The 22,738-nt window shown below is 32.7% G+C and overlaps 1 protein-coding gene across 1 annotated transcript; it reads left to right on the forward strand.

Annotated features, from left to right (window-relative positions):
• The first annotated feature begins 285 nt into the window (after nt 1-285).
• LOC126898017 (otoferlin-like) lies at nt 286-21,511 on the forward strand. Its single transcript, XM_050671965.1, has 11 exons — nt 286-291; nt 1,766-1,891; nt 1,977-2,263; nt 2,995-3,165; nt 3,561-3,843; nt 3,899-4,083; nt 15,954-16,186; nt 16,241-16,404; nt 17,749-17,849; nt 17,918-18,077; nt 20,711-21,511. The coding sequence occupies exons 1-11, from the start codon at nt 286-288 to the stop codon at nt 21,509-21,511; spliced, it is 2,517 nt and encodes an 838-aa protein (XP_050527922.1).
• The last annotated feature ends 1,227 nt before the right edge of the window (nt 21,512-22,738 follow it).

The following is a 22,738-nucleotide window of genomic DNA, read 5'->3' on the forward strand; positions in this document are numbered from 1 at the left end:
TTACTCTAGTTATGTTTAATCAGGCTCAAGTGGGGGGGGGCATTCAAAAACCCTCAAATCGGCCTCAAATGTTCACGTGCATCATATTTGGTTGAGAATCGTTTAGCTTCTGGTAAGAAAACTTCAATTAATAATAAAGCGAAGTCTCCATTTGGCCCTCCAACAAAAAAATCAAAAACGCAACCAATACCTTACCATTTTCTTGGTTGAATGACTGCATGCACGTCGATCTGGTTATTGTTATCTCAGATAAGCTAATGTCCTTAACTCATAGTATCAAATATAATGACGGTATTATATACTTTACAGATAACCATTCCTTTATATATGTTAATTTTTACGTCTGACAATAACAGTATTGGTAATTTACATCTATTGAAACTTGGTAACGTAATGACAAAAGCATATAAAGGCATTCTTAACATCAAACCAATTAGTTCTAAACGTGTTAAAATTACTTTTGATACAAATTCTAATGGAAATATTTTTTTAATCTCACCTTACCACTCTGAAAATAGATTAACAACTCTTTTCGTGGACTTCTACATGGGAGTTGTTATAGTCTCATTTTTCAATATATAAACGAGCACTACCCTCTCCTTTCACGAGTTTTCCTACATTTTTTATGTCGATAAAAATATCAGGGAGATTTCCTAACTATTAATCGAATTGCTCCTCCTTGGCGTCTAGTAAGTGTTTGTTTATAAAATTTTTAGAATTCAATGACATTTCTAATTTTGTTCCCTCTGTTGTATTAAATTCTCGGTTTACTCTCGTGATTGCTGCTCATATTTCTTTTATATTGAGCGCTGGTTGCACTATTTAACTACCTCGTTGTATATTATAATTTGTTGTACATACCTTACTCTTGTTATACTAATTATGTCAAAATAAATAAGAATTCATTTTTGTAATTTATATCGCTAATTAATACTATATCTTATAACTTTTTTTTAATTGTGAAGCTTTAATATTTACATAAAAAAGCTACAAAAAAATCAACATATAGTAATAGATGATAATAGAATCAAATATTATAGAACCGTTCTATTGAACAACAATTAATTTTTTAAAAAACAATTTTAGTTTATGAGAAATAAATAGGTATATGATGTTAAAAATATTCAATTTAATCATTGAATACAAGAAATACAACTTTTGGACCAATACTTCGATAGTTGTTGACATGTTTACAAATTAGCGGGAGGAAAAGTACTGTCGGGAAATTTCTAATTATAATAATATCAGCTTTTCTTTAACCCAGTCTTAACTATAAATTGTTGATCATTTCTGAAATACTGGTCCAAAGGTTAAGACCCTTAAAAGGTATACAAATGGATGAACTTAAAAAATACTTCATGATTGATAAGCTGAGAGAAACATTGACTAAAAGAAACCAATAAAAAAATATTAATAATATCCTTATTTTTTGGTTAATTAAATAGTTCATGATAAGTGAATCATTCTGCATATTTTAAATCAAGACTATAAAGTAATTAAGTAATTATTTAAAAATTTAATAAAATGAAAAATTAAATTTTAACAGAATAATTTTTATAAGAATGATTACTATTCAACAAAAAAGGTTTCAAAAACATTTTGTAAAATACTTCCTTTTTGCAAGTGTTGCAAAGAATTTAATACCAACTACACAAAAAACCGTTCTTCAAAAATTGTATCACTTATAGTACGTTATATTTATTATACTTCTTAGTATTTAAAAAAATGTTATCTGTAATTCAAGTAATTTCATAATGCAATTCAGGTATACGACGAAGAACTTGAAAGCATATCAGAATTTAATGGTTTTAAAGATAATTTAAAAAGTTTTGAAATTTATGGTTACAGTAATGATGATGATGTCAGTCCTTCAGTAGTTGCAACTTTAAAGGTATTGTAAAATTAATTCATAGAAATTTCAGCATACTTTAGTAAATTTTGATACATTTAGATTTTTATGAATATTATATTATTAGGCCAATGTCCAAATACGCCCTGAGTTACAGAGCAATGATGAATTTAAATTTTCAAAATTAAAAGAATTATTTTTAAATAGTTTGGAATATCAAAATTGGCCTAATATAAAATCGAACATCAAATGTAAAGTATTAGTACGCGTTTATATAATTAGAGCATACGATTTGCATCCAAGTGATTCGTGTTCTTTGGCTGATCCTTATGTAGAAGTTTTATTTGGAAAAAAGCATAAAGTTTCTGACTACAATAAATATGTACCTAAAACTTTAAATCCTATATTTGGTCGGTAAGTATCTATGTAAATTTATATTTTCTTAAAAAGTATGCCGAGCGTGTTAGATACCTATATTACATTTTATTATTATTGAACAAAATGTGATATAATACAATTTGTTATATTGATAACTTAAATAAATCTTATTTTCTCGAAAAATCATTAAAAAAGCAACTGATTTTTATAAAATTTACATAAAGCACATTTTAAAACAATGTACATAGAATTCATCTATCACGCCAAAATTATGATTGAGCATTATAAAATCAACAATACTTTTTTTAAAAAAATCGAATGATGTATTTTATGAGGATTTTTGAAAAATAACTATGTAGTAGTATAATCAATTTATTTTTTAATACGTGTGTAATACAATAAATCAATAAACTCTTAATTTTGAATCTAACATAAAAATTAAAAAGTCTATATTTTCATGTGTGTCCCGTGTGAAGTACTGTTTCATAAATATACGACATAAATATTTCTTTCTCGTATTTTTTGTATATACGAAATAGAACAGTTCTTATTGAGGAAAAGTAGGAAAGCATCAATGTTATGTTTCGAGTCCTTATTTGTTTCCCATTGTGATGGAGAGAAATTCTCATAAATTCTCTATTATGTAAGATGGGAATTATAGTTCGACCCCGAATAGTTGAAAGAACAAGCAAGAGAAATTAAAAAAATTGACACTCCATGCTATCTAATATAAATTGTTTACAAATATTTATTAAATTTATCGAAAGATGTTATCAAAAAGTGATATCATTTCCGGATTGCTCTACTTTGATAGTCAAAATAATGGATCATGACAATTTTGGTCAAGATGATTTAATTGGTGAAACATCAATTGACATTGAATCAAGGTACTATAGCAGACATAGACCAAGTTGTGGCTTAACAAGACATTATGATAGGTAAATATAAGTGAAATATTAATATTTTATAATAATACATATAATTTAAAGTTTTGATAGTAGGCTTAAAAAGTTTTGACTTAATGAGGTAACTAAAAACTATTTATTATTTAAATGAAGAATATTAAAATTCTAATAATTAATTAATCTTTATACCTTGTGTAAAACACATATATTCATTTTTAAATCTTTTTATCAAGAATATTTTTGTTATTATCAAAGTTGGATTATGTTAGCCCCACAAATTTTTTCTTTAATTATAGAATAAATAAATAGAATATTAAATGTATTCTACTTATATTCACTAATATGAATAACTATTAACATTTGACTGAAACTAATCTAAACCATTACATAAAATACTAACACAAATTATTATTTAAATATTTATTTAGAACAGGATACAACAAATGGAGGGATTATGAGACGCCATCAAAAATATTACATAGTCTGTGTGAATCAAATAACTTAAAGCCACCAACATACTTTAAAAATTGTGTAACGATTGGTCCTAAAAAGTTTACTATTATTGAACACAATTCTGTACCTGATAAACAAACCTTAGCTTTACATGTTCTTAATCATTGGCATGAAATACCAGTTTTAGGTTATAGTTTAGTTCCAGAACACGTCGAAACAAGAACTCTTCAGAATTCAAATTTTCCAAATATACAACGAGTAAATATTATATGTTTTAAAATTAAAAATTTTGAAGTATATAAATAAAATTTAGGGAAAATTGGAAATGTGGGTTGATATTTTTCCTCAAAAAAGTACTTTACCAAACCCTGTTGATATAACACATCCTGTAGCCGAAGAACTTGAACTACGTGTAATTGTATGGTCAGTTGCGGAAGTAAAATTAGTAGATGATAATTTTATTACTGGAGAAAAACATAGTGACATTTTTATTAAAGGGTTAGTTTGATATAATGTATAACTTTGTTTTATAAATTGACACGGCACCGTCCTACGCTCTAGGCTGGCGCTCACCCTTGTCTCTCTCGATATCAGCCGTTCAGCTATTAATATGACAATTGGTTGTCATCGGTTGATTCCCCGCCCTTGACACCGAGATAAGGCCGCCGCCGAGTATGGATTATGGATATTGCGTTCTGTTTCGTTTCCGACATACACCTTAACTGATTCGCGCTTGAATTGTGTATCTGACTTCTTTTTGCGTGATTTAAGCTTTTGGTGTTTTCTTTGATTGGTGTAATCCTTTTGTTATCTTCATCTATATAGCTGAAATTATATCTAACTAACAGTAGATGAGAGAAGAAGTCTAATTTGGTTAGTGACATACATTGTGTGCTAATATATATATATATATATCTTGTGCGGCCATAGTAGTGGATTACGCGATAACTGGCTCCCTAAACGGGATCTCAACCGGCCGAGAGAAGTTAAGGTAAGAGGTTTTGAGCCGATTCAGTTTTATTTCTAATTATATTAGATTTTAGTTTTAACTTGGAACGATGAAGTCTCCCTTACAAATTTTTATTGTTCATATAGTTATTTGAACGAATTTTACTGGTGACAGCAGTGAATTTTTATTCACGGTTACGTGTTAGTGGGATTAAATTTAGCCTGGTCTCTGTAATTTTTTTTTTTTTTATATATAAAAATAAAGTTAGAGCAGTTTATCTAATATAATCCGCCGTAAGTATTGTCGTTGAAAAGTGTTGGTTACAGTTTGTTATAAAGACCTTATTGATAACGACAAAAATTTCCGCCCGATAATTAGTCTTTTGGTAGATAAAAATAGTATATTTTCGTCTAATCGTGTCGAAGTGGTCGATTCCAAGGTAACCGTTATTATTATTGTTCACTCGCTGCCATATCTTAAACGGCGGCCCCGTACCATCTTATCGCGGTACTTTATAACAACAATAGCAATAATAATAACACTTGTTTTTTCTACAGCAGTAGCCAATTTGACCGTACACGGAGATATTGTTTATCTTCGCTATAATCGTAGCTACATATGATTATTAATGTTTGTAAATAAACATAATATTCACGGTCAATATATCGGGGAAATCATTAGCACAAATGAATTCGCTGAATTGCGTCGCGAATGCGCTTTCAGACATCTACCATGCTACGCGACGAAACCCAATATGGTAATTATGCTAGAGGAAAACATACGTTGCGAAGGGAGGAATCCAGCTACCGAAATTTTACCACTGCGTATGCCGCTCGATAGCGAAATTCCGTTCCGCGAACCCGAAGTGGTGGTTTTCGACAACTCCACGGATCGTGTCAGCGAAGATGATATCGACGCAAACAATCAGCAGTCCGGCGTAGCGCCTTTACCGGAGGTACATCCGGTGAACCTCGTGGTACGCATATCAGACGACGAATCTGATGTCGAACAACCGGGAGAAATTACGCGCACAAGCAGACAACTAGGCACGCCGTACGTTGAGGACGTATACGTTGCTTGCCCGATAGCGCACGCGGCAGAATAAGTCGGGGCGATCCGACAGAACATTCGCGACATTTTGAATAACGCGCGGATCGAGGCACAGATGACTGAATTAGAAAGGTCGCTGTCGCGTATGTCAATGGAACAGCGACAGATTTCAAACATGTTTGAGCGAATCAGTCAAAATATGCTGCCATCCCCACATGTTGCTGTACAACCGACTATTTGACAAGTTCACGTTGAACGAAATGATAGTCGACGATAGGACGCGCATCACGTTACATTCGGTCCTTCGGGAGCGACGGACGCGACGCAACACGACGCAACACTTCACGAGCGCCTCGCAGACATCGAAGCGCAAGAAGCCCGCAACCGACGGACAATCGTCACGCGCGTCGCTATCACGGATGTGTAGCACGGGTTGGCAAAATGAACATTACCCACGCACTCATACATATGAGAACGAGCTGACTCATTTTTCGTTTACGCGCCAACCACGGGAGGGGCAATTCAACACAACCGAAGGTCGTCGGTTTTTTAATGATTTGTCGCCTACCCGCAGCTCGCGGTCTGTATTTGTACCTTACCACGACCTGCGCACCATACGCGCCTACCTACCCGAATATGACGGAAGAAACGAAGAGGACCCACGGGAGTTTCTAGATAGAACGGAGGATCTACTCTGTCAGGGCGGTATACACCCAACTGCGTGGGTGAACATCGTCGTCCCGTTTTTGAACGACAGGGTAGATGATTGGTGGCGAGCAATTAAATTAAATAATATGCCATGGATGAAATTTAGGTCCAAATTACTTGAGATGTTCGACAATATCGATATCAGGACTGCACTCGAGACGGACTTAAAAACGACGCGACAGGGCTCCCAATAAACGTTAACCAAGTTTATTATGCATTGCAGTTAATGCTGTCAGTCGGCAAACCGACGTCGCGGTTAAGAACCAGCTGCCCCCCGTTCGAACCGTAAACCACCCGAGTAATGGCCAACAAAAATGCCCGCGTAGAATTACTACTCTAGCAGTCGAGTTAGAATTCGAAACTGGCTTCGTCACAGCTTTACTCGACTCATAGGCGCATAAATCTTATGTAAAACCGGTAATTGCTTATAAATACGGAACTGTTTATAAAGGACAAACTGACGTGGTTGGACTAGCGGACGGACACACCGCCATGACGAACGGTACCGCCACGTTTACCGCCAAAATCGTGGATTTAGAAGTGCGTTTTTCAGCAGTTTTTTTAGACGACCTGTATTTCGATGTATTACTGATTGATCAGAAAGTCGCTTGGGACTACTCAGTGGGAACATACACTTAGGCACTAAGAAACGTACAACCGCTTGTTGGAAATCAGGCTCACGACACACGATCCGCAAACCAGATCTGACGTAATTAGATATAACCGGCGACCGACGAACGCGCGCATTATTAACACAGACGATATGTAATTGCGCAGCGGTGTTGAACGACACGGTGGGTCGCAAAAAATTGATCGAGCACGATATTCTATTGAAAGACCCGACTCCTATCGCACTAAAACCGTACCCTTCGCCCTGCACAAGCAGGAGATTATTGATGATATGGTAAACGACATGGAGGCGCAAGGGCTAATAGAACCAAGTGTAACGCCGTGGTCAGCACCGATCGTGCTGGCCAAGAAGAAGGACGGGACTTTTTGTTTATGTATAGATTACCGACGACTAAACGAAGTAACCGTCTCGGACGCGTACCCCATTCCTAATCTAAACGACATGGTTAGAAACATGAGAGCGGCAACAATATACACGACTCTCGACTTAAAATCAGGTTATTGGAAATGCTCATTAAATCAAAAAGCCCGTAAGTTTACGGCATTTAGAACAAGAAGGGGCTTGTTTCAATTTCGTGTACTACCGTTTGGACTCAAAAATTTGCCTATGATTTTTATAAGACTTGTTTGAGTGTTCCTTTAACTAAAATTTAAAAGGAGAACACTTCAGGTGTCAGGAGTAGACAAATATAATATAGAAAATTGTTATAAGATGTTGAGAGTATTCATATATTAATACTTCTATATGGGTCATTCCATGTGAAATCACCTAATGTGTGTGCTCGTATAGTTCAGAAATTTATGAAATTTATATCATAGAGTTTTTAACAATCATTAACAACAAAAATAATATATATATATATATATTTTTATTGTTTTTTTACCAGATAGTGCATTTTTTATAATTAAAAACATGAAAAACAGCCTAGAGTTCTAGAGCCTATAACTTCACATCCAAATAAGCTATCACTGTGAAACTATCACTGTTTTACTCATATTAAATAGTACTTCGATTTCATTCTTAAGTTTATAAATTTTGAATTTTTTTGAACATCGAAATTTTGATTTAGATCCTTTAAACTTTGTAGTATCTTACTAGCAAAATTTGAAGGTCAACAAATTTTTTAATTAAAATTTTTTTTTTTTTTTCAGAAACTTTTAGTAATGTTTTTTTAACCCATATCATATTTGAATCGATTTATAATTTTTTTTTTGTATCATTTTACGGTCTTGAACATGCAAGGTTTGCTGAAGATAGTCAACTTTATCATCTCATTACACAAAAGTGACTGAACGAATTTTTTTCAAATTTACATAGTATTTTTCTTTAGGCAATTAAAACGTCTGGTGAAAATTTTATGATGGAGAAATAATTTTAACGCTACTTACAGAATTTACAAAATTTACAATTTGCGTATTATGGAAAATCCAAAAACTACGTAATTTTCAATACTCAATTTTAATTTCTTGTATTTATTCTGCGTTCTGTAGTAGATTAAGTTATTGGGACTCATAAAAAAATCCTAGGAGCAATGGCTAAGTTCGTAAAAGCTCCATTACTTTTCTTCATAAAGTTAATTACATCAATAGATATTGTTGATTCTTCGACTGCATTTTGACAAATTAAGAATTTTTTAAATAAATACACACACAAATATCTTTTTCATCTACAGATTGAAGATGTAATACCAAGTCCATATTATGAATATGTTGAAACTTTCATGGATTGTCATATTATTTGAAAAGCTTGAGAATTTATCCATGTTTGCATTGTTTTGGTGCACAATTCCAGTAAACTATGTAGTTTTTCGTCTAACCATTGTTGTTCTTTTATGATATTCAATGTGTCCTTTACTGGTACCATTGTGAATAACGAGACTACGTCGAAGCTGACCAGAATGTCTCCGTCTTCCCAGTTGGTTTGTTGCCATTTTTCCATAAATTTTACATAGGAAGATGTTTTTCCAGTGTAGGTTTTCAAAATTTGTGCTAAGTGACCTTCCAGGTTATATGGTTAAATTTCAAACATGAATAAATCCTCAAGCTTTTCAAGTACCAAGTCCATATATTTAGATCTATAAAATTTTTTAAGAACTAACCTATTATTGTATAACTTTGTATTTTATTTTATTTGATTATAATTAAGTATGATGTAAACAGATATAAAACTTATATTTTTATATAATATATAAATAGAATTAAATTATAATGTAGAATAAATTATAAGAAATTTTTTGATAAAAATTATTCTATAATACACTCAACAATATAACACATTTTATTATATTTTTAAATTAATAAAATTATGTAAAATCATAATATTTGAAAAAAATTATGACTTTAAAATTAGTTGCTTACAATGGTATGTAGTATTTTATTTTCGTGTAGAATAAATGCAAAAAATTAAATGTTGAAAATTACGTAGTTTATGACTTTTCCATAATATGTAAATGATGAATTTTGAAACTCTATAAGTGGCGTTAAAATTATATTATCTTAATATTACCAAAAGAGCACAATAAAAAAATAGTCAGAAACGAGGTGTAATAATATCAAAGCAATAAAATTTTAATTATAAAAAATGCACTATCTGGTAAAAAAAGAAAAATATTATTTTTGTTGTCAATGACCTTTAAGAAGTCTATGATATAAATTTCATAAATTTCTGAACTATACCAGCACACACATTAGGTGATTTGACATGGAATGACCCATATAAGAATATTGTACAAACATAAAATATCATTAAAATTAATGTTAGTAAGACTTAACTAAAATAGAAATATATATATATACAACAATAGATTATTTAATCGTAATTTAAAATGATACAATAAATGCGACCTATATATCCACAGATGGATAGAACGATTAGAACGACACGGGCTGACATGTCTCACAAAAAAGTGTAAAATAGGTTTTTCCGAAATTTCCTTTTTGGGCCATATTGTACACGGTGAGGGCATAGACTAGTCATAATCAACCTTTTAGCTTCGATGCGAAGCTGAGAAAGTATTGGTTTTACTATGATGTGTTTTTTTTTTTTTTTTGTGTCTGTTACCACTTTTTCTCAGCTCTCACAGAACGGATTTCTTTCAATGATACGTCAAAAGATCACAAATCGTATCTAGTCGAAGACATTACCCTCAAAAATTGAAAAAAATTCCCTCGTTTTCCGTAAATNACACAATTTTTTTATGAGAAATAATATTTTTTAATAAACCCTTTTTCATTCGACATACTTTATCTTAATCGAGATATTAATAAGGAACCAGCAGATCAAGTAGCTTTTGGAATAAAACACCAATTTTTTTAAAATTAAACACTATCTAAAGATTTGCATCGAAGCGTTTATTTTTGATAGTGATTTTAATCACTGTCAGATATCATTATACTTGATCCAACTATGCCACGTCACCACTGCACCGCGACCCCTGTGTTTGGTTTGTTATTATTAGTTCCCATACAAATTACGAATATTTTATTCATTTTTAAATTTGGATATCTGTAAATGTTTAAATTTTAGTTTCGATGCGAAGCTGAGAAGGTATTAATTTTACTATGATGTGTTTTTTTTTTTATTTTTTTATATTTTACATTTTTTAACATTATATTGCTATAACTTTTTAAAAAATGCATGAATCAACTTTATTCTTTAATGATAAATACTTTATATATACTTCTTTCATTCGACATACTTTTTTTTAAAATCGGACCATTTCCCTTTATACAGGGGGGGTGCAAACCTTTTAAAATGCGTATAGAAAGTAGAACTTTTTCAACTTAACTTTTGAAAATGTTCCGGAAAGACTGACACTTTTATATATATCTTAAATTAAAGCTTATGTAATATACTTTAATTTGAAAAAAAAAAATTTGACCTCTGGACTTGTCTTCGTGGTGAAAACGGACATCAAAGTTAAAGAAAAACGTACGATTTCCGTGAAAAAAATCTCGATTTTATATGTTATATTATTTAATTTATATTTTATATAACTTTTGGAAAAATGTATGGATCAATATTATTATTTTTTTATAATAAATATTTATATACCCCTTTCATCTGGCACGCTTTTTTTGTAAATCGGATCATACCCCTTTAACAAGGGGGGTCAAAACTTTAAACATGCGTATTGTTACTACGATATTTTCAATTTAATTTTTGAAAGTATTCCGGAAATACTGACACTTTTAAATATATCTTAAATTAAAGCTTATGTAATATACTTTAATGTGAAAAAAAAAAATTTGACCTCTGGATTTGTCTTCATGGTAAAAATGACTACCGTATGCAAAAATATGCTATTTTTGTGTTAAAATTCTGGGTTTTGTATTTTATTTTATTTTAAAATACCTGACAAGGGGAGTACAGATTTTCATAAATATTATATAAATTAAAATTGATATAGTATAGATAGTTAAACTTATTTAAATATGTTTGTTTCTTTTAAGTCGAGAAAAATAACTTTGAAATTTGAACTAGCTTAAATAGCCAATTTTTCAACCGCCGGAAGCAACGTACGGTTGCCGAGTTGGTAAAATTTATGTTTTACACGCTTGGGGTACGAGGTTCCAACCCGCATATGGCAATGAATTTTTTGCATTTTTTCTTAATTCTTTTTAAGTTAGTATAAATTTTAACTCGTTTGATTTTTATCACATTTAGATTCAATAACTTCAATAAAGATCAAGGATCCCATCACTTTAGTCGCCCCTTGCAAGAAGAAATTTCTTATTCGTATTAAAATTATTTTTATCAATTGATTTTTACAAATATAATCAAATTTTATAATAAACTCAATTGAGTAAATCTTTTTAACAAATTTGTTTTGATTGGTACATTTAGTTAAAGTAAATCATTAAAATTAATTAAGTTCTCAATATTTCAATTATAGAATCTTTTCAACAAACAACAAAAGTTCCTAGGAAATTATTACTATTACTTCTATTTAAGTTATCTATTACCATAAAAATGCAAAAAAATATTGAGCTTTTCTGATAAATTTACAATAAATAGTAATTATAAAACTTTCTGACTNATTATTACTAATTATATATATAAAATAATAATTAAAAGAAAAAAAAATTTGTTTTCAAATTATTACTGATTTGATTTTTAATATGTTAAAAATAATCAGTCCAAATTTTCAATTTTAACCTATTTTTTTGGTTCTTTAAAGTTGATGAAAAATTTTTGATAAAGATTTATGAAAGTTTATAGTAAAATAAATTGAATATATTACCATAACTTTTAGCTCAATTACAAGTTTAAAATTGACATCTAGGCCAGTCAACAAAGGAAAAGTTGCGGAAAAAATTTTGTTTTTTTAAAAGTTGAATTAAAATATGTATAATGACATACTAATAGTCCTCAAGATTGGAATTGAGCTTTTTTTTTAAATCCTCGCAAAAGTTCAAAAATATGAGCTTTCTTAATTTTCTCAAAAAAAAATATTTAACTTACAAAAAAAAGTTTCGCACAAAAGTTGTTTAAAAGACAATTATAAATAAAAATATAATCTTATATTTTTTCATTTAAACAAATATTTTTCGAGTTACATTACATTTAATATGAGTAATAAAATTTATATTCCATTTTTTTCATTTTACGGTTACTTTTTATCATGTTATACTTACATTAGACACAATGTTATAAATGCATATGTGTGTATGTGTGAGTTTATTTATTTATTGTATCATTAAAGTGTAGTGTATATTGAGATACAACCGATAGAGTAGGTAATTGATTTGACGCTATATTATTTAAACCCAACTAAACGCTAAATTGTACATTCCGAAATAACAATCATATTATGTCAATTGCCACCGGAATATCTGGTAATATTTTTCTTTTTCTTTGCCTTAATCCCAACTACTTGGGGTCGGGCACCCTTATCCTAAGATTCCACTTGACACGATCTCCCACATCTTCTACGCTCACATCAGCTGTCCTCAAATCGCATTCAATAGCATCCCTCCATCTCTTTTTTGGTCTTCCTCTATCTCTTCTTCCTTCAACATTCATTTCTATAACTGTTCTTACAGCTTTCGATTCTTCTTTCCTCATACCATGACTAAACAATCTAAGTCTATTTTCTGTCATCTTATCCACGATTGACGCAACACCTATACTTCCTCTTATATGCTCGTTCCTTATCCTATCTTCTCTAGTCACTCCACTCATCCAACTAAGCATTCTCATCTCTGCTACACTTATTCTCTGCTCTACTTTCTTATCAACCGCCCAACACTATTAACCATACATCATAGCTGGCCTCACAATTTCATACTAAATTTAAAAACTATAATTAGTATTTATTCATATATTATATTTTAAAATCAAAGAACTACTAATCAGGATATAATTAAAGAAATAAGAGTTCATGTTGCTTTTAAAATATTTCACCAATTTCTCTAAAGGAAACACTATCTACAGATTTGCATCGAAGCGTTTCTTATGATAGTGATTTTAATCACTGTCAGATATCATCTATACTTGTCCCATCTATGCCTCGTCCACACTGTGCCTCGACCCCACTGTGCTACCGTTTTTTTTATTTGGGCCACATAAAATATTTTAAAATAATACGCGGGCCGCAAGTTAACGGAACGGAAAGGAGATTAAAAAAAAAAACTATAAATACATTTATATATTATGTATAGAACATTTGAAAATTTATTATAAAACATTAAATAATCATTTTAAACTAGTGTGATACTCATGCTCATCAAATTATGCGATACTCAACCCGCGGGCCGCAGGTTGAGTATCGCTGGCATAGACAAACAGCCCGAAAAACTTGAGTCTATAGCGTCCTATCGGTCCCACGGAACATCAGGGATCTACGTAGATGTCTCGGCATATTTAATTGGTATTGTTAATTCGTCGACAACTACGCCGAAACAATAGCACCGCTAACAAATCTACTAAAAAGGGGGACAAAATAGTTGTGAAGGGAAGACCATCAAAGGGCTTTTGAACAGGTAAAAAAGGCCCTGTGTGAGTCCCCACGACTGAGTCCTCCTGATTAGGTGAAAACTTTCTGCCTTCAAACCGATGCAAGTGAAATGGGCGTAGGCGCAATACTCTTTCAGAGCAGAGATGAACCTGAAGAGAGAATAATCATATCCTACGCCACCAAGAAACTACCAAAAACGCAGAAACGTTACGCTGTCCTAGAGCAAGAATGCTTAGCAATTATATGGGCGTCTGATAAATTTCGCCCGTACTTAGAGTATTCTCCTTTCGAATTATTTACGGATAATTCTGCGTTGACTTGGCTACACATAGCAAAGGACAACAATTCAAAATTAACTAGGTGGGCGCTACATCTAGGGAATTTGAATTTTACAATGACACATGTATCCAGGAGCGCAATGAAGGACCGGAAATGTTATCACGTTATCCGACCTCGTGGCTCCCTATTGACGAAGAGTTATTAGATGAAAATCTAGTGGGCGCACCGACGACGAGAACGTCGGATAACACGCGGGCCACTCTTGATAATGTTTTTGCCTTAACCGAAACAAACGGCGCGTCTGATAAATGGCCGTTTACGAGAGAGGGGGAATACAAGAGTGGCAAAATGACGACCCGTTTCTTTCATCCATCATGAAATAATTACTCAAGGAAAAACCCAGAAAAAACGATAAGGAGTCCAGCAAGAACAACGAATATTTCATGTTAGACGAACTTATACGCATTCGTATGGGCGTAGACTCACCGGCCGTAATACCGGTAGCGAAATCACAGCGTGTGATTTGGCGATACCACGACGATGCTCTGGCGTGTCATCCAGGATGAAAAGAAACCTATCGAGCGATCAAACAGCGTTTCTATTGGAAGGGCCTGATAAACATAGTACGCGAGTACGTAAAATCGTGTGATATTTGCGCGTGTACGAAGGCCCTAAATAGGCGTCCGAATGATCCTATAACTTCGCGCAAACCAAAACAACCGTGGGAGGTCATTAGTATCAACTTAATGGGTAAGTAGCCTAGAACATCAAGGGGAAAAACGAATCTGATATAGCAACTCACTGTTTCAATCACTGGACTGAAGCGTACCCAATAGACGCAGCGACTACAAAGACGATTATAGACACACTCTCGCGTGTTTCGGGTACCCGCGACTGCCGACAATGTAAAAAATAGCCGCCCATCACCCAAACAGCAGGCCGGCAACATTATAGATAACGTTCATACGAAACACGTTGTAAAACCTTTTACGGTTGGAGACGTGGTGTATTATAAGGCACACCACTTATCTAATAAACAAAAAAAATTTTGAGCCGGCTTTGCGCCAAAGTGGTGGGGCCCCATCAGACTAGCGGAAAAAACTCCGCCGGTTTGCGGAGCCACTCGACGTCCCGGCGATCCGTTCATCAGTAGAGGCGGCCCGGGACGCTCCGCTAAACCGGATCCTTGGTGATCCGATAGCGAGCGTCTTCTAGAATCGTAGGATGCGGGACGGACGGGTGGCTACACTCCGCGTAACAAGGAGAACCCTCGCTACCGTATCGCAGGTCCCCGCGGCCTGTGCCGGGAGAGGGTGCTACCTTCTCTCCACACCGCCCGGCTACCATTGCCGCGGTGGTGCAGCGATCGACGGGCCGAAGCCGTCGGACCACTGAGCCCCCCGTTCCTGCACTCTACGCCCGGGACCGAGCCTCCGACGTGAACAGTACGTCCTCGGGGGCGGGCTTGGCCACCCGGCCGCCACCGGCTTACCCGGGCTACAGGAAGCTCACTTCCTCTGACATACGTTGGAGGGAGCGCATCAACCGGGCTTTCAAGGAGCGGAAGGATCGAGAGAGGGAGGCGGCCGTCCGTTCACCATGCACACCGGCGCCGCCTACACCAGCACCGAGGACCCGTCCGCCACCGCTGTCGGCCATCGTCCGGCGCCGCATGGTCGACACCAGCCGCGCCAACAACAGAGGCACCCACGTCGTAGACGTAGACGAATGTAGTGGATTATGCGATAAAATATATTTTGTTTTGAGTAATTTTACATTATTTTAAAATCTAGATGGTTACCTAGCGTAGATGAACAATTCACAGATATCCACTATCGGTCACTTAATGGTGAAGGATATTTCAATTGGCGATTCAAATTCCCATTTTCATATATGAAAGCCGAAAATAGAATTGTTGAAAAATCAAAAGGATTTTTTTCTTTGGAAGCTGAAGAAAAAATTTACTTACCAAGACTGCACATTCAGGTTTGGGACAATGATTGTTTAACTCCTGACTCTTATATTGGTAATTGATTTTTATTTTCTCGTTAAGTAAATAACTAAATTATCAAATTTTTAGGTTATTTAAGCTTAGATTTGTGGAATTTACCTATGGGAACAAAGTCATCTTGGAAATGTTCACTGATAGATGACCAAACTCCTCGTATAAACTTATTTAAAACGAAAAATACTAGAGGATGGTGGCCATTTATTTCAATTGAAAATAACAAAAATGTTCTTGTAGTAAGCGAAAATTATGACATCTAAAATGACGTAAACTGCTTTATAGATCTTAGTGAGAAAAACTAAAATATATTGATCTCTTCACTCGTAAAATATTAATCAGTTTACTTAACATAAGATTCAGATGAAAAAAATATCATATTGTATAACAATATGGTCATTAAAAACCAACGTTTTAATTTAATCTCAGACTCCTCCCAAATTTATTTTGATGCTGATAAAAATAAGCTTTGCAATATATCAAATAGATAATTCAATGTTATATATGTCCCAAATCCCTTAAAGTTGTGTCAAATTGTCATTTGAAAAGAAAATCTTAACTTTTAACCGTAAAATTTTTCCTGTTTAACTTTTAACTACGATCGCATAAGTCAAAAATGAAATTTTATTTTTATATTTTTATTCATAATTGTCGTAATTGATATTAACGGTAAAAAATCATCGTATGATAGAGTACCGAGAGAGGATTTAAAATTAGGTAAAAGGAGACTCGAAATGGTACATTAATATAATAAAGGGTATATTTGATGGCATTTGAATCAGCATTAGAGGAGTACCAAAAGGTTTTAGGATAAAAGAGGGAGTGCACCAAGGTTCTGATTAAAGTTCTTACATATTTTCTATAGTGATGGATTAAATTACTAGAGAGTATATGGAGTACGAGTTTGACAAAGGAGAACACGAGGTAGGTGAAATGATGAGGTCAGTGACAATAGGCGATGACATGATAAGAGAGGTGGAAAGTTTTAAGTATTTAAGATCAGTGCAAAAGAACGATTGTCGAGGATGTAAGACACAGGATTAAATGCGGCCACTTGACGTAGAGAGAAGTGTCTGGTATGTTAAGCGATAAAAGAATTCCAATGAGGCTTAAAGTTAAACTCTGTAAGACTGTTATGAGACCATCTATGATGTATGGCTTAAAGTGTTGGATGGTTGACAAGAAATTAGAGCAGAGAATGAGTGTAGCAGAGAATGCTTAGATAAATGAGTGGAGTTACTAGAGAAGATAGGATAAGGAACGAACATTTAAGAGAAAGTATAGGTGTAGCGTTTATTGTATATAAGATGAGAGAAAATAGACTTAATGGGTTTGGTCAAGTTATGAAGAGAGGGGAATCGAAGGGGCAAGAACAGTTATAAAAATAAATGTTGATGGAAGGAGGGTAGAGGAATACCAAAAAAGAGATGGAGGTATGTAATATAATGCGATATGGCGACGGTTGAAGTGAACATTGATGATGTGGTTGATCGTGTACATTGGAAGTATAGGATAAGGATGACCTCAAGTAGTTACGATTAAGGCGAGAAAAAAGAAGGTATCTTAATAATTACTATTCATAGGGAAAGATAGACGCAGAACTTCAAATATTGACAAAGTTAGAAGCTGAAAAGTCACCAGCGGGATTTGGAAGAGAAGAACCACAACCATTGCCTACACCCAAGTACCATCTAACTTTTATTTAATGATTTTAATTTTAATGTTAATTACATTTTATTTTATTTTTTTCAGGCGTCATGCAACTTACTTTTTGAATTCAATTATCGATCCATGTGCGATTATTATTCAATATTTTTTTAGCGTTAACAAAGTCAAATTTTTTGAAGTTTTTTGTATATTAGGAGTCGTTTTATTTTTATTATTATTTTTGTATTCCATACCTGGATATACAGTAAAAAAACTAATGCATGCTTAAGATTAAATTATGTATTTATATTTAAAAGGTTCTAAATATAATATTTAGGTTTGAACTACTATTTAAGAATATTTTGATCTATTGAAATAAATATTAAAAAGTTGTGATGTTCACCGACTTTTGGCTGTACGGATTTTACCAATAAAGGCCCATAAATTCAATAAAGTCTGATTTATATAGTAACATGTTACCAACATTTTTGAATATTATAGTCTAGTAGTAGCACACACAAATAGAGTAAAAAAATTATTAAAATACAAAGTAAAATGATTCCATTTTGTATTTGAAACCTATCATTTCAAATCATCATATCAAACTTGATTCGTCAATAAATATTTTGAAAACATTAGAAATGAATGATTTTAACTTTCTGTATAGAGAACATGGGATAAGTAACCTTCTCATTGATAAATAAGAATTGTTTTTCAATTTTTGAGGGTAATATCTTCAACTAGATACGAATTGTAGTCATTTGACGTATCGTTGAAAAAAATATGTCAAGTTAGAGCAGAGAAAATAAATGATAGTCACAAAAAAACAACTTCTCAGCTTTGCATCGAAGCTAAAACTAAAATTTTGTAAAATAATTTTAATATGAATAAAAGATTTCTTCCCGCGAGTGGCGATTACAGTGATCTTTATTGAAGTTATTTAATCTAAATGAGATAAAAATCAAAGCAGTTGAAAATTTATTTTAAAAAAAGAATAAAGAAAAAATGTAAAAAATTCATTGCCATACACGGGGGTTGGAAACTTGTATCTCAAGTGCGTTAAACACAAGTTTAACCGACTCGGCAACCGTACGTCGGTTAGCTAAAAAATTATTATCATTACAATATATGTATTTTTAGCTTCGATGCGAAGCTGAGAAGGTATTAATTTTACTATGATGTGTTTTTTTTTTGTGTCTGTATACGCTCAATCTCAGCTCTTGCTGGACCAATTTTGATGAAAAATATGTCAAAAGATCACAAATCGTTTTTAGTCGAAGACATTAAGCTCCGTCTACCTTCCTCCATCCAGTGATTTATCCCTCTATGATGCCTATGTCACTTCCGTTGATTATATTATCCATCTTTATCCAAAGTTTTCTTTTATTTTTTGTGGTGATTTCAATTTGCCAGAATTTAATTGGTCTAATAACGCTAGTGGAGTTATATATTCTTTTCTTTTACCTTCTCGTTTCTCCTGTATTCCTGAAACATTTGCTTTTCGTGGTTTCTATCAGAATAACTGTATTTTAAATTCACAAGGCTCACTTTAAGATCTAGTGTTTAGTAACGTTCCTGACATATCAGTTACCTTGGCTCCTGAGCCATGTATTCCTATTGACCGCTATCACCCTGCTCTGAATCTTTCTATTTCAGTTAATAACCAGTTCTCTAATTCCTCTTTACCCAAAACTTTCTTTAACTTTAATTTGGCTAATTATCTGAGTATTGCACAATTTTTAAACTCCTATAATCTGAAGTCAACTTTTTCCTCTTTAAATGTGGATCAAGCAGTTAATAGCTTCATGGATGCACTTCACTCACATTTCACCATGGTTTAATTCTGAATTGAGAAACCTTGTTTTTGAAAAAAGCATGATCATTATATATTTAAAAAAACCCCTTCTCTTGTTAACTATCGTCATTTTTCACAATGCCGTACACGCTATAAATATCTTTCTAAGCAAAATGTTCGTTCATATGCTGCTAAAGCTGAAATCTGCCTTCATACAGACTCTAAATTCTTCTGGAAATTTGTACGTAAAAATAAATCTTCTGTTCTTCCTAATTGCGTTAGTTTTAATGGCGTAATTTCCGATAGTACACTGTCTATGTCAAACATGTTTTGTGAACATTTTTCCTCAGTCTTTTCTCAATCCTCTTCTCCTTCTCTTAATACCCCCCACCTCATTTATTTTACGATCTTCCTAATTATGCTTCTTTTTCAATAAATGATGTTTTCAATGGACTATCTAACCTTAATAATAATAAATCTATTGGGCCTGACCTTATTCCTGGTAACTTCCTATTTAACCTAAGACATTAGATATCCTTTCCACTCAGGATGCTTATCCAAAAATCTCTTTATGAAGAATCTAATCCATCCATTTTTAAAATTTCCTCTAATACTCCTCTTTTTACATCCGGTGGTCCAACTCAAGTTGTGAATTATCGTCCTATTTCTAACCTTTCTCATTTATCAAAATTTTTTGAGTCCCTTGTCTTTCATTCAATTAAATCTAGTAATAATTACTTTCTTATTTATTGAACAACATGGTTTCCGTCATGGTCCATCTACTATAACATGCAATCTTGTATTTCAATCTTTCATTATCGATTCTTTCCTTGTCCATGCTCAAGTAGATGTCATTTATACTGATTTTTCAAAAGCCTTCGATAAACTTAATCTCTATATCCTATCTGAACTTCTATTCCACGCTGGTTTTGGTGAACTACTCCTCTCTTGGTTAATATCATATTTAACTGAAAGAAATTAGTGGCTAAATGTTCAAGGTTGTGCTTTGAAGTGATAACCCCTTCCTCCGGTGTTCCACAAGGTTCAATCCTATATCACCTTCTTTTTTTATTTTTGTAAATGGTGCTAATTCTGTTTTACAGCATACTAAAATACTCCTTTTTGCAAATGTCTTCAAATTATTTATGCGTGTTACTAATATTTCCGATGTTATTTTACTTCAAACTGATCTAGATCGCTTAGTTAGTTGGGCTGGATCAATTGGCTTGACTTTTAATACCTCTAAATGTTATAAAATGACTTTTTCACGTATTTCTAATCCTATATCTTTAACTTACTATATTCATAACCATCTTATTTCTTCTGTTCCTTCTATAGTTGTCTTTGGGTTTCGTCTCACTCCTACTTTAAATTTTCGACTTCATATTGAAGAAGTATGTTGTAAGGCTCTGAAAACTTTAGATTTCATTCAGAGAATTTCTCATGAATTTCACCTCTCAAGACCACTAAAAAATCTTTTTTGTTCGCTGGTTCGCCCTATCCTTGAGTATGGTTCGGTGTTATGGGATTCTTATACAGCTACCGAATTTATGATGCTTGACAGAGTGCAGCGTAAATTTTTACGCTTTGCGGCTCTTATCCTTAATATCCCCCATCCACCTCATGACTTAACTCCTATTCAAAATTTCTTGCAACTTCCTTCCTTATCTACCAGAAGACATGACTCTAATATCTGTTTTCTTTCTAAACTCTCAGCTGGCTTGATTGATTCTCCTGTCCTACTTTCTAAATTGAAATTTCGGCTACCTGCTCGTTTAACTCGCTATACTGTCCCTTTCCTCATTTCTCATTCATCTTCTAATTATATTTTTCATTCCGCTCTCCCACGTTTAATGCGTATTGCAAATAATGGCCCTGATTTTTTACATTCTGTTCATTTTTAATGTAGTCATTTAGCCTTCTTATTTAATATTTAAGTTTTTGATTATGTTTAAATTTTTCTTTTTCTCTTTGTCAAGCTTAAGTTTATTAATGTTTCATTTTTAGTTATTAGATAATTTTAAGTTGTTTAGTTAAAACTATCTAATACATATTATATTTTTTGGGCTATTGCCTGTATAAAATTTAGAATTATGGTTGCTTTTGAAATAATCTACCAATCTCTTAAAATTAAACACTATCTACAGATTTGCATCGAAGCGTTTCAAATGATAGTGATTTTTATCACTGTCAGATATCATCTATATTTGTACTATCTATGCCTCGTCCTTACTGTGCCGCGATTCCACTGTGCTACCGTTTTTTTTTAATAAATTTACATTATATTAACTTACAACATAAAGTTTTTTTTCAATTTATAATTAAACACTATCCAAATACCACTTCTTCAATTTGTGTGCTGTAAATAGTGTACATCTGTGTGGACTCAAATCCTTGTGAAACATGCACGATAGAAAAGTACTATTTTTATACAAGCTTGACGGACACTGCATAGTCTATAGGTTTATTATATGACATGGTTTTGAAAAAAGATCTTGTAAAAGTTGTTTCTTTTGTTCACATTTCACTTATATAATATCATATTTCATCGAATTTAATAGCGGGTAGATGACTCCTATATTTACATAACTATAACAAATAGGTATTCGGTGGTAGTGTTGTTCCAACCATTTATTTACAGTGTGTGATTTATCGTTTTAAGCGAAAGAACTTTTAAATATCCAAGTATATTCGCTAAATAAATCTATATCAAGAACTAATAGTTCTTTTATATGATAATTATTGAAGGAGTCAAGCAAGCAGTGTATGTCGAAAATCACTAGTCATGTTTTTAACTCTTTTTTGGAATTTTAGGTGTATTTACATTCGTGTTTCGTACGTTTCTGTTATATTCCCTTTTATTAGATTCGAAAGACTTATTTATTAATGTTATATTCTTTAAGTTGATAGCGTATATCTTATCAGCATGATTGTTTAATTTTAAATTCACTTCTTGCATTTCATTAGTTAATATTTTTGTATTTTTTTTATGGACACTATTTTAGCGTCAATATTTGCAATTATTGTTTTTATCATCTGTTAATGATTTTCTTTTAATTTTGTTTAAATTCGAATGAAACAATAAATATCTTTTGTAATAATTTCATTAGAATTTTGAAGTCTTAATACAT

Source organism: Daktulosphaira vitifoliae, unplaced genomic scaffold (assembly GCF_025091365.1).
Source record: "Daktulosphaira vitifoliae isolate Bord-2020 unplaced genomic scaffold, ASM2509136v1 Scaffold_2, whole genome shotgun sequence".
Classification (NCBI taxonomy): domain Eukaryota; kingdom Metazoa; phylum Arthropoda; class Insecta; order Hemiptera; family Phylloxeridae; genus Daktulosphaira; species Daktulosphaira vitifoliae.